The 13219-nt window shown below is 52.5% G+C and overlaps 1 protein-coding gene across 1 annotated transcript in view; it reads left to right on the forward strand.

Annotated features, from left to right (window-relative positions):
* Window positions 1-13219, forward strand: part of DGAT1 (diacylglycerol O-acyltransferase 1) — a 36976-nt gene that overhangs the window by 15566 nt on the left and 8191 nt on the right. The window contains exons 9-11 of the mRNA XM_044293314.1: window positions 12-115; window positions 4071-4109; window positions 5894-5935. Coding sequence (XP_044149249.1) covers window positions 12-115; window positions 4071-4109; window positions 5894-5935 — 185 coding nt within the window. The remainder of the gene's footprint in view (window positions 1-11; window positions 116-4070; window positions 4110-5893; window positions 5936-13219) is intronic.

Below are 13219 nucleotides of genomic sequence, written 5' to 3' on the forward strand. Positions count from 1 at the left end.
TTACCCCTCAGATATTTATTACTTCATGCTCGCCCCTACTCTCTGCTATGAGCTGAACTTCCCACGTTCTCCGAGGATTCGCAAGAGATTCCTACTCAGACGACTATTCGAAATGGTGAGAAGGGGGTGATGGAGGAAATTACACCGAACTACCCACCATCACTGCACCAATTCATGAGCCTCAATTTCCACTGCTGCCCCATCACTACACCTGTCCCATCACACCTGTCTACAACAAGTGCCATCACTACACCTGTCCCATCACACCTGTCTACAACAAGTGCCATCACTACACCTGTCCCATCACACCTGTCTACAACAAGTGCCATCACTACACCTGTCCCATCACACCTGTCTACAACAAGTGCCATCACTACACCTGTCTACAACAAGTGCCATCACTACACCTGTCCCATCACACCTGTCTACTACAAGTGCCATCACTACACCTTTCCCATCACACCTGTCTACAACAAGTGCCATCACCACACCTGCCTACAACAAGTGCCATCACTACACCTGTCCCATCACACCTGTCTACAACAAGTGCCATCACTACACCTGTCCCATCACACCTGTCTACAACAAGTGCCATCACTACACCTGTCCCATCACACCTGTCTACAACAAGTGCCATCACTACACCTGTCCCATCACACCTGTCTACAACAAGTGCCATCACTACACCTGTCTACAACAAGTGCCATCACTACACCTGTCCCATCACACCTGTCTACTACAAGTGCCATCACTACACCTTTCCCATCACACCTGTCTACAACAAGTGCCATCACCACACCTGTCTGCAACAAGTGCCATCACTACACCTGTCTGCAACAAGTGCCATCACTACACCTGTCTGCAACAAGTGCCATCACTACACCTGTCTGCAACAAGTGCCATCACTACACCTGTCTGCAACAAGTGCCATCACTACACCTGTCTGCAACAAGTGCCATCACTACACCTGTCTGCAACAAGTGCCATCACTACACCTGTCTGCAACAAGTGCCATCACTACACCTGTCTGCAACAAGTGCCATCACTACACCTGTCTGCAACAAGTGCCATCACTACACCTGTCTGCAACAAGTGCCATCACTACACCTGTCTGCAACAAGTGCCATCACTACACCTGTCTGCAACAAGTGCCATCACTACACCTGTCTGCAACAAGTGCCCCACTACACCTGTCCCATCACACCTGTCTGCAACAAGTGCCATCACTACACCTGTCCCATCACACCTGTCTACAACAAGTGCCATCACTACACCTGTCTGCAACAAGTGCCATCACTACACCTGTCTGCAACAAGTGCCATCACTACACCTGTCCCATCACACCTTTCTGCAACAAGTGCCATCACTACACCTGTCCCATCACACCTGTCTGCAACAAGTGCCATCACTACACCTGTCTGCAACAAGTCCCCCACTACACCTGTCCCATCACACCTTTCTGCAACAAGTGCCATCACTACACCTGTCCCATCACACCTGTCTACAACAAGTGCCATCACTACACCTGTCCCATCACACCTGTCTACAACAAGTGCCATCACTACACCTGTCCCATCACACCTGTCTACAACAAGTGCCATCACTACACCTGTCCCATCACACCTGTCTACAACAAGTGCCATCACTACACCTGTCTGCAACAAGTGCCATCACTACACCTGTCCCATCACACCTGTCTACTACAAGTGCCATCACTACACCTGTCCCATCACACCTGTCTGCAACAAGTGCCATCACTACACCTGTCTGCAACAAGTGCCATCACTACACCTGTCCCATCACACCTGTCTACTACAAGTGCCATCACTACACCTGTCCCATCACACCTGTCTACAACAAGTGCCATCACTACACCTGTCCCATCACACCTGTCTACAACAAGTGCCATCACTACACCTGTCCCCTCACACCTTTCTACAACAAGTGCCATCACTACACCTGTCCCATCACACCTGTCTACAACAAGTGCCATCACTACACCTGTCCCATCACACCTGTCTACAACAAGTGCCATCACTACACCTGTCTGCAACAAGTGCCATCACTACACCTGTCCCCTCACACCTGTCTACAACAAGTGCCATCACTACACCTGTCCCCTCACACCTTTCTACAACAAGTGCCATCACTACACCTGTCCCATCACACCTGTCTACAACAAGTTCCATCACTACACCTGTCTGCAACAAGTGCCATCACTACACCTGTCCCATCACACCTGTCTACAACAAGTGCCATCACTACACCTGTCCCATCACACCTTTCTACAAGTGCCATCACTACACCTGTCCCATCACACCTGTCTACAACAAGTGCCATCACTACACCTGTCCCATCACACCTGTCTACAACAAGTGCCATCACTACACCTGTCCCCTCACACCTTTCTACAACAAGTGCCATCACTACACCTGTCTACAACAAGTGCCATCACTACACCTGTCTGCAACAAGTGCCATCACTACACCTGTCCCATCACACCTGTCTACAACAAGTGCCATCACTACACCTGTCCCATCACACCTTTCTACAAGTGCCATCACTACACCTGTCCCATCACACCTGTCTACAACAAGTGCCATCACTACACCTGTCCCATCACACCTGTCTACAACAAGTGCCATCACTACACCTGTCCCATCACACCTGTCTACAACAAGTGCCATCACTACACCTGTCCCCTCACACCTTTCTACAACAAGTGCCATCACTACACCTGTCTGCAACAAGTGCCATCACTACACCTGTCCCATCACACCTGTCTACAACAAGTGCCATCACTACACCTGTCTGCAACAAGTGCCATCACTACACCTGTCCCATCACACCTGTCTACTACAAGTGCCATCACTACACCTGTCCCATCACACCTGTCTGCAACAAGTGCCATCACTACACCTGTCTGCAACAAGTGCCATCACTACACCTGTCTGCAACAAGTGCCATCACTACACCTGTCTGCAACAAGTGCCATCACTACACCTGTCTGCAACAAGTGCCATCACTACACCTGTCTGCAACAAGTGCCCCACTACACCTGTCCCATCACACCTTTCTGCAACAAGTGCCATCACTACACCTGTCCCATCACACCTGTCTGCAACAAGTGCCATCACTACACCTGTCCCATCACACCTGTCTACAACAAGTGCCATCACTACACCTGTCCCATCACACCTGTCTACAACAAGTGCCATCACTACACCTGTCCCATCACACCTGTCTACAACAAGTGCCATCACTACACCTGTCCCATCACACCTGTCTACAACAAGTGCCATCACTACACCTGTCCCATCACACCTGTCTACAACACGTGCCATCACTACACCTGGCCCCTCACACCTGTCTACAACAAGTGCCATCACTACACCTGGCCCCTCACACCTGTCTACAACAAGTGCCATCACTACACCTGTCCCCTCACACCTGTCTACAACAAGTGCCATCACTACACCTGTCCCATCACACCTGTCTACAACAAGTGCCATCACTACACCTGTCCCCTCACACCTTTCTACAACAAGTGCCATCACTACACCTGTCCCATCACACCTGTCTACAACAAGTGCCATCACTACACCTGTCTGCAACAAGTGCCATCACTACACCTGTCTGCAACAAGTGCCATCACTACACCTGTCCCATCACACCTGTCTACAAGTGCCATCACTACACCTGTCCCATCACACCTGTCTACAACAAGTGCCATCACTACACCTGTCCCATCACACCTTTCTACAACAAGTGCCATCACTACACCTGTCCCATCACACCTGTCTACAACAAGTGCCATCACTACACCTGTCCCATCACACCTGTCTACAACAAGTGCCATCACTACACCTGTCCCATCACACCTGTCTACAACAAGTGCCATCACTACACCTGTCCCATCACACCTTTCTACAACAAGTGCCATCACTACACCTGTCCCATCACACCTTTCTACAACAAGTGCCATCACTACACCTGTCCCATCACACCTGTCTACCACAGCCGCCATCACTACACCTGTTCTTATGACTCTTCATTTCTCTATTGTCCAGCTGTTCATCATGCAGCTCCTGGTTGGCCTGATCCAGCAGGTGAGTTCATGCCCCAGTGACTCCTGTTCTGTCGTAGGAAGGCTTCTGAATTATTACTTGATACTGGAGGCGATAGTTGAGGTCTCAGTCACCATTGAGGAGTACAGGAGGTTTCTTATGAAGGATTCCACCAGTAACATCCTGGGTAAATAGACTGCTTCCAGGAGTACTGGGGTGTGTGAAGTGGTGAACATGGTCCTCATGTCCAGTAGAGAAGTCTGCTGTGTTACTCAATGGGCCAGTACTGGTTGTTTGGGGTCTGACAGAGAAGGTTGAGGGGTCAGTACTGGTGGTAGGGGTCTGATAGGGGAGGCTGAGGGGTCAGTACTGGTGGTCGGGGTCTGACAGAGAAGGCTGAGGGGTCAGTACTGGTGGTCGGGGTCTGACAGAGAAGGTTGAGGGGTCAGTACTGGTGGTAGGGGTCTGATAGGGGAGGCTGAGGGGTCAGGACTGGTGGTCGGGGTCTGATAGGGGAGGCTGAGGGGTCAGGACTGGTGGTTAGGGTCTGATAGGGGAGGCTGAGGGATCAGTACTGGTTGTTTGGGGTCTGACAGAGAAGGTTCAGGGGTCAGTACTGGTGGTTAGGGTCTGATAGGGGAGGCTGAGGGGTCAGGACTGGTGGTTAGGGTCTGACAGAGAAGGTTAATGGGCCAGTACTGGTTGTTTGGGGTCTGACAGAGAAGGTTAATGGGCCAGTACTGGTTGTTTGGGGTCTGACAGAAAAGGTTCAGGGGTCAGTACTGGTGGTTAGGGTCTGATAGGGGAGGCTGAGGGTTCAGGACTGGTGGTCGGGGTCTGACAGAGAAGGTTAATGGGCCAGTACTGGTTGTTTGGGGTCTGACAGAGAAGGTTGAGGGGTCAGTACTGGTGGTAGGGGTCTGATAGGGGAGGCTGAGGGGTCAGGACTGGTGGTTAGGGTCTGATAGGGGAGGCTGAGGGGTCAGTACTGGTGGTCGGGGTCTGATAGGGGAGGCTAAGGGGTCAGTACTGGTGGTCGGGGTCTGATAGGGGAGGCTGAGGGGTCAGTACTGGTGGTCGGGGTCTGATAGGGGAGGCTGAGGGGTCAGGACTGGTGGTTAGGGTCTGATAGGGCAGGCTGAGGGGTCAGTACTGGTGATTGGGGTCTGATAGGGGAGGCTGAGGGGTCAGTACTGGTGGTCGGGGTCTGATAGGGGAGGCTGAGGGGTCAGTACTGGTGATTGGGGTCTGATAGGGCAGGCTGAGGGGTCAGTACTGGTGATTGGGGTCTGATAGGGGAGGCTGAGGGGTCAGTACTGGTGATTGGGGTCTGATAGGGGAGGCTGAGGGGTCAGTACTGGTTGTTTGGGGTCTGATAGGGGAGGCTGAGGGGTCAGTACTGGTGATTGGGGTCTGATAGGGGAGGCTGAGGGGTCAGGACTGGTGGTCGGGGTCTGATAGGGGAGGCTGAGGGGTCAGTACTGGTGGTCGGGGTCTGATAGGGGAGGCTGAGGGGTCAGTACTGGTGGTCGGGGTCTGATAGGGGAGGCTGAGGGGTCAGGACTGGTGGTCGGGGTCTGACAGAGAAGGATGAGGGGTCAGTACTGGTGGTCGGGGTCTGACAGAGAAGGTTGAGGGGTCAGTACTGGTGGTCGGGGTCTGATAGGGGAGGCTGAGGGGTCAGGACTGGTGGTCGGGGTCTGATAGGGGAGGCTGAGGGGTCAGGACTGGTGGCTGACAAGTTGATGGCAGTAATGACTGAGGCAGAGCTGTGTTTAATGATTTTGGGGTTTGCATTGTGGCTCATCCCTTCTGTTGCCTTACAGTGGATGGTCCCAGCTATCCAGAACTCCATGAAACCGTTCCGGGTGAGTGAACACCTTTCTTGTCCCATAAGATATTGAAGTGTCCTCACTAGGGATGTTCGGTCCGCTGGTTAGACCTGAGTTTCAAAGTTTGGATCGGGTCCCAAACTTGACCCCGAACACCGAACCCCATTGAAGTCAATGGGGACTCGAACTTTGGGGCACTAAAATGGCTGTAAATAAGTCCCAGAAAGGGCTGCAAAAGGCTCCAGTGTGGGTGTAGGAGCAGGACAATTACCCTGCACACAAATGTGGATCGGGAGATGACGGGAAATAACATAAAATACATACAAATAATCATCTTGAACCAGGAGGTGGAGGTGGAGGAGGAAGTTGAGGAGGCGGTGGACGTGGCGGTGGAGGAAGAAGCCAACATTCTTTCTGTTCTGTTTTGTTTTTTAAAATGTCTGTCAATTCTTGGGGGTTTGGCCGGTATATTTCTCTACTCTGCCAATAATAGACATAATAATCTGGAGCCAGGAGGCGGAGGTCCGAGGGGAGGACGTGGCGGGGCAGGCGGACGTGGCGGGGCAGGCGGAGGAGGTCACCAACCTTTTTTTATTATATATATTTTTTTTATATTGGGAAATAACAAAGAAACGCACAAACTGCTCTGGAGCCTAACAATGGCGCGGTGCGGCCGGTATACCTCTCTACTCGGCACCAGGTACGGACCAGTCTTGTGGGATCCAGGTCTGGTTCATTTTAATAGGGTTGTATTGGAACCGCGCTGCTAGTTTTAGACCGGCCTCCTTCCTTAGTGCAAACTTCGAACTGGTAAGACGCCAAGGAAGGAGGCCGGTCTAATAATAGCAGCGCGGTTCCAATACAATCCTGTTGCCTTTTGTGTGAATACGTCCCACTTCACCTCTGGAACTAGCAGCGCCAGCAGTACCCTATAGTGACGTGGTAGAGACTTTATTTGAATTTAGACCTGGTTCATTTTAACCCCTTCCCGACTGCAATCCGTCTGTATACCTGCTATGTGCACATTCCCCGTGCAGCTAGCACGTGTATAGACGTCAGGCAGCCCTTTAATTAAAGCTCCTGCCGCTGTCGCGGACAGCATACAGTGCAGTAATGCCGGCAAGGGACCAATCAGAGTGGCCCCTTGCCGGCAATCGATCCGATTGGTTAGTCTGTGCAGACTAACCAATCTGATCGCAGCAGTGAAAAAGTGCGCTCTGCAGATCAGAGCCTGAAATCAGGTATTGTGTCCTCGTGCCCCCCGATCTGTGCGCCTCCAAACCCCGACCCCCGACGTCCCCGCCTTCCCCATATGCAGTTTCCCCCGCTCCCATCTATATTCATGCAGCCTGCCCCTGATGCGGTCCGCCCCCTCCCCGCCCCATACATTCACCCTGCCCCCATTTTTGCTCCAGCGCTGCCCCCGATGCGGTGCGGTCCCCCTGCTGTGTTTGATGGCGGTGGCTCCATTCCTGAGCCGCCGCCATCAGCAGCAAGTGTCAGCTCTATGCTGACAGTGCTGTAACCCCTTAGATGCCGCGGCATCCATGGGGTTAATAGAGGGAGGGGGCTCCCTCTCTCAACCATCGGGACAGCGCCCGATGGTTGCCATGGCAACCGGACGCTTTGCAAAAGTGTCCAGTGTTGCCACCTACAGGACATCTGATAGTATTATACTTTGCAATGCAAGAGCAAAGTATAGTACAGCCATCAGCCCCACTGGATCTTCAAGATCCAAGAGGGACTTGATAAAAAAAAAAGTGAAAATAATAAAAGTAAAAATTTAAAAAAATGTAAAAAAAAATAAATTTGCCTTTTCCTTAAAAAAATGAAAAAAAAAAAAAAAAAAAAATACACATATTAGGTATCTCCGCGTCCGTAACGACTGTCTCTATAAATATATAAATATATAGTCCAATAAACACCATAAAAAAAAAAGTAATTTTTATTTCAAATATGCTGCTATTGTGTTAGTGAAATAAAAAAAAAAAAGTGTACATATTAGGTATTGCCGCATCCGTAATAACCTGATCGATAAAAATATCACATGACCTAACCCCTCAGGTGAACACCGTAAAAAAAAAAAAAAAAAAAAAACTGTGCCAAAAAAGACATTTTTGTCACCTTACATCACAAAAAGTGCAACAGCAAGCGATCAAAAAGGCTTATGACCCCCAAAATAGTACCAATCAATCTGTCACCTCATCCCGCAAAAAAATTATACCCTATTTAAGATAATCGGCCAAAAAATAAAAAAGCTATAGCTCTCGGACTATGGAGACACTAAAACATCATTTTTTGGGGTTTCAGAAATGCTATTATTGTGTAAAACTTAAATAAATAAGAAAAAGTATACACATTAGGTATTGCCACGTCCGTAACGATTTGCTCTATAAAACTATCACATGACCTAACCCCTCAGATGAACGCTGTAAAAATAAATAAATGAAAACTGTTCCAAAACAGCCAGTTTTTTGGTCACCTTGCCCCATAAAGTGTAATAATGAATGCTGAAAAAATCCTATGTACCCAAAAATGGTACCAATAAAAACCTCAACTCTTTCTGCAAAAAACGAGCCCCTGCACAAGACGATCGGCAGAAAAATAAAAAACATATGGCGTTCAGAAAATGGACACAGAAAAACATAATTTATTTTTCAAAAATGCTTTATTATGTAAAACTGAAACAAACAAACAAAGAAAGTAGACATATTTGATATCGCCGCGTCCGTAACAACCTGCTCTATAAAAATAGCACATGATCCACCCTGTCAGATGAATGTTGTAAAATATTAAAAATAACAAAACGGTGCCAAAATAGCCATTTTTTGGTTACATTGCCTCACAAAAAACGTTATAGAGCAATTAAAAATCGTATGTGCCCCAAAATAGTACCAATAAATCTGGCACCCTAGTTTCCAAAATAGGGTCACTTTTTAGGAGTTTCTACTGTAGGGTGCATCAGGGGGACTTTAAACGGGACATGGTGTCTAAAAACCAGTCCAGCAAAATCCGCCTTCCAAAAACCATACGGCGCTCCTTTCCTTCTGTGCCCTGCCGTGCGCCCGTACAGCAGTTTACGACCACATGTGGGGTGTTTCTGTAATTCGCAGAATCAGGGTAATAAATATTGAGTTTTGTTTGGCTGTTAACCCTCAATGTGTTAAAGAAAAAAATTTAAGAAAATGGAAAATCTGCCGAAAAAGTGAAATTTATAAATTTAATCTCCATTTTCCTTTAATTCTTGTGGAACACCTAAAGGGTTAACGATGTCTGTAAAATCAGTTTTGAGTAACTTGAGGGGTGTAGTTTCTACAATGGGGTCATTTATGGGGGGTTTCCACTATGTAAGCCCCACAAAGTGACTTCAGACCTGAACTGGTCCTTTAAAAAGTAGGTTTTGGAAATTTTCTTAAATATTTTAAGAATTGCTTCTAAACTTCTAAGCCTCTAACGCAGGCATGGCCGACCTGCGGCTCTCCAGCTGTTGTAAAACTACAATTCCCACCATGCCCTGCTGTAGGCTGATAGCAGTTGGCTGTCTGGGCATGCTGGGAGTTGTAGTTTTGCAACATCTGGAGAGCCTTGGGTTGGCCATCCCTGCTCTAACGTCCTAAAAAATGAAATGACATTTCCAGAATGATGCCGACATAAAGTAGACATCTGGGGAATGTTTAGTAATAAATACTTTATTAGGTATCACTTTCTGTTTTAGAAGCAGAGAAATGGAAATTTTGAAAATTGCGAATTTATTAAAATTTTGGGTAAATTTGGGATTTTTTCATAAATAAAGGTGAAATCTATTGACTAAAATTTATGACTGTCATGAAGTACAATGTGTCACGAGAAAACAATCTCCGAACGGCTCGTTTCAAAGCTATTACCACATAAAGTGACGCATGTCAGATTTGTACATTTTGACCTGGACACTGGGGCATCAATGACCCTTTGTCATGAAAGGGTTATTGACCGTGAGCTCGTGCAGATTGGCTGTGGACAGGCGGCTGCGCTTGTCTGTGATGACGCCCCTGCCGAGCTGAATACACGTTCAGACAGTGCACCGGCTGCAGGGCAGGGAGCACCTCCAAGGGTAAAGGGCAAGCTCAGGCCATGGGCCCAATGTGGAGACCCAGAAGTTGCAGGGGGCAGACCCGTCAGTCAGTCCGTGTAGGCGTGTGCCCACTTACTGCTCCACCATGTTGGTGAAATGCTGCCTCCTGCTAAGACGCTCCATATCAGCCGGTGGTGCTGGTTGTTGTGCTGACAAAGCTTTTCCACATGTCGGCCATGCTAACCCTGCCTTCTGCGGTGCTGGCGGTGCCCCAGCTGCGTTGGCGACCTCTTCCTCTGCCTTCTGCGGTGCTGGCGGTGCCCCAGCTGCGTTGGCGACCTCTTCCTCTGCCTTCTGAGGTGCTGGCGGAGCCCCAGCTGCGTTGGCGACCTCGTTCTCTGCCTTCTGAGGTGCTGGCGGAGCCCCAGCTGCGTTAGCGACCTCTTCCTCTGCCTTCTGAGGTGCTGGCGAAGCCCCAGCTGCGTTGGCGACCTCTGCCTTCTGAGGTGCTGGCGGAGCCCCAGCTGCGTTGGCGACCTCTGCCTTCTGAGGTGCTGGCGGAGCCCCAGCTGCGTTGGCGACCTCGTCCTCTGCCTTCTGAGGTGCTGGCGGAGCCCCAGGTGCGTTGGCGACCTTTTCCTCTGCCTTCTGAGGTGCTGGCGGAGCCCCAGCTGCGTTGGCGACCTCTTCCTCTGCCTTCTGAGGTGCTGGCGGAGCCCCAGCTGCGTTGGCGACCTCGTCCTCTGCCTTCTGAGGTGCTGGCGGAGCCCCAGCTGCGTTGGCGACCTCTTCCTCTGCCTTCTGAGGTGCTGGCGGAGCCCCAGCTGCATTGGCGACCTCTTCCTCTGCCTTCTGAGGTGCTGGCGGAGCCCCAGCTGCGTTGGCGACCTCGTCCTCTGCCTTCTGAGGTGCTGGCGGAGCCCCAGGTGCGTTGGCGACCTTTTCCTCTGCCTTCTGAGGTGCTGGCGGAGCCCCAGCTGCGTTGGCGACCTCGTCCTCTGCCTTCTGAGGTGCTGGCGGAGCCCCAGCTGCGTTGGCGACCTCGTCCTCTGCCTTCTGAGGTGCTGGCGGAGCCCCAGCTGCGTTGGCGACCTCCTCCTCTGCCTTCTGAGGTGCTGGCGGTGCCCCAGGTGCGTTGGCGACCTCTTCCTCTGCCTTCTGAGGTGCTGGCGGAGCCCCAGCTGCGTTGGCGACCTCTTCCTCTGCCTTCTGAGGTGCTGGCGGAGCCCCAGCTGCGTTGGCGACCTCTTCCTCTGCCTTCTGAGGTGCTGGCGGAGCCCCAGCTGCGTTGGCGACCTTTTCCTCTGCCTTCTGAGGTGCTGGCGGGGCCCCAGCTGCGTTGGCGACCTCTTCCTCTGCCTTCTGAGGTGCTGGCGGAGCCGCAGCTGCGTTGGCGACCTCTTCCTCTGCCTTCTGAGGTGCTGGCGGAGCCCCAGGTGCGTTGGCGACCTTTTCCTCTGCCTTCTGAGGTGCTGGCGGGGCCCCAGCTGCGTTGGCGACCTCTTCCTCTGCCTTCTGAGGTGCTGGCGGAGCCGCAGCTGCGTTGGCGACCTCTTCCTCTGCCTTCTGAGGTGCTGGCGGAGCCCCAGCTGCGTTGGCGACCTCTTCCTCTGCCTTCTGAGGTGCTGGTGGAGCCCCAGCTGCGTTGGCGACCTCGTCCTCTGCCTTCTGAGGGGCTGGCGGAGCCCCAGCTGCGTTGGCGACCTCGTCCTCTGCCTTCTGAGGTGCTGGCGGTGCCCCAGCTGCGTTGGCGACCTCTTCCTCTGCCTTCTGAGGTGCTGGCGGAGCCCCAGCTGCGTTGGCGACCTCTTCCTCTGCCTTCTGAGGTGCTGGCGGAGCCCCAGCTGCGTTGGCGACCTCTTCCTCTGCCTTCTGAGGTGCTGGCGGAGCCCCAGCTGCGTTGGCGACCTCTTCCTCTGCCTTCTGAGGTGCTGGCGGAGCCCCAGCTGCGTTGGCGACCTCTTCCTCTGCCTTCTGAGGTGCTGGCGGAGCCCCAGCTGCGTTGGCGTCCTCGTCCTCTGCCTTCTGAGGTGCTGGCGGGGCCCCAGCTGCGTTGGCGACCTCTTCCTCTGCCTTCTGAGGTGCTGGTGGAGCCCCAGCTGCGTTGGCGACCTCGTCCTCTGCCTTCTGAGGTGCTGGCGGAGCCCCAGCTGCGTTGGCGACCTCGTCCTCTGCCTTCTGAGGTGCTGGCGGGGCCCCAGCTGCGTTGGCGACCTCGTCCTCTGCCTTCTGAGGTGCTGGTGGAGCCCCAGATGCGTTGGCGACCTCTTCCTCTGCCTTCTGAGGTGCTGGCGGAGCCCCAGGTGCGTTGGCGACCTCTTCCTCTGCCTTCTGAGGTGCTGGCGGGGCCCCAGCTGCGTTGGCGACCTCTTCCTCTGCCTTCTGAGGTGCTGGCGGTGCCCCAGCTGCGTTGGCGACCTCATCCTCTGCCTTCTGAGGTGCTGGCGGAGCCCCAGGTGCGTTGGCGACCTCTTCCTCTGCCTTCTGAGGTGCTGGCGGAGCCCCAGCTGCGTTGGCGACCTCTTCCTCTGCCTTCTGAGGTGCTGGCGGAGCCCCAGCTGCGTTGGCGACCTCTTCCTCTGCCTTCTGAGGTGCTGGCGGGGCCCCAGCTGCGTTGGCGACCTCGTCCTCTGCCTTCTGAGGTGCTGGCGGTGTGCAGGGTGGAGTTCCACCTTGTGGGTACATCGCACATGAGGCGGTGAGCGGGAAGGCAGAAGTTACGCTGCAGCGCTGACAGGCAATCAGCAGCAGGGTGAGAACGCTGAAAGCGCGCACAGATGGACCTCACCTTCTGCAGCAGCTTTGGCGTAGTTCTGGGGGGACCTCTGCCCCACCAAGTTCAGCACATGCGCCAGGCAAGGGATGTGCGTCAAACCGGCTAGTCCCAGAGCTGCTACGAGATTCCGCCCATTATCGCCCACCACCAGGCCGGGCTTGAGGCTCACCGGCAGCAACCACCAGTGGCGTACATAGAGAAGTAAGGGCCCCATAGCAAGGATCAAACCAGGCCCCACACACAGGACAGAAGATTTCCGCCTAAACCCTTTAAATTGACCCTTGGGCCATTTCTCCACTGCCTCATTTGTTCCTTTAGAGGGCAGAGTCCTGACCAAGCTTTCAGTGTCCACCTGCAGTAGTCCGGCTGCCCACATTGCTATGTTCAGTTCTACACGGTATCTCCGCCTGCAGTGCTGCCCGCCACTAACGCGTGTCAGTCTGAGAGTATATGAGACGCTTAGTGGGTTGATGCATCAATTCTCCCGCACATC

Source organism: Bufo gargarizans, chromosome 5 (assembly GCF_014858855.1).
Source record: "Bufo gargarizans isolate SCDJY-AF-19 chromosome 5, ASM1485885v1, whole genome shotgun sequence".
Classification (NCBI taxonomy): domain Eukaryota; kingdom Metazoa; phylum Chordata; class Amphibia; order Anura; family Bufonidae; genus Bufo; species Bufo gargarizans.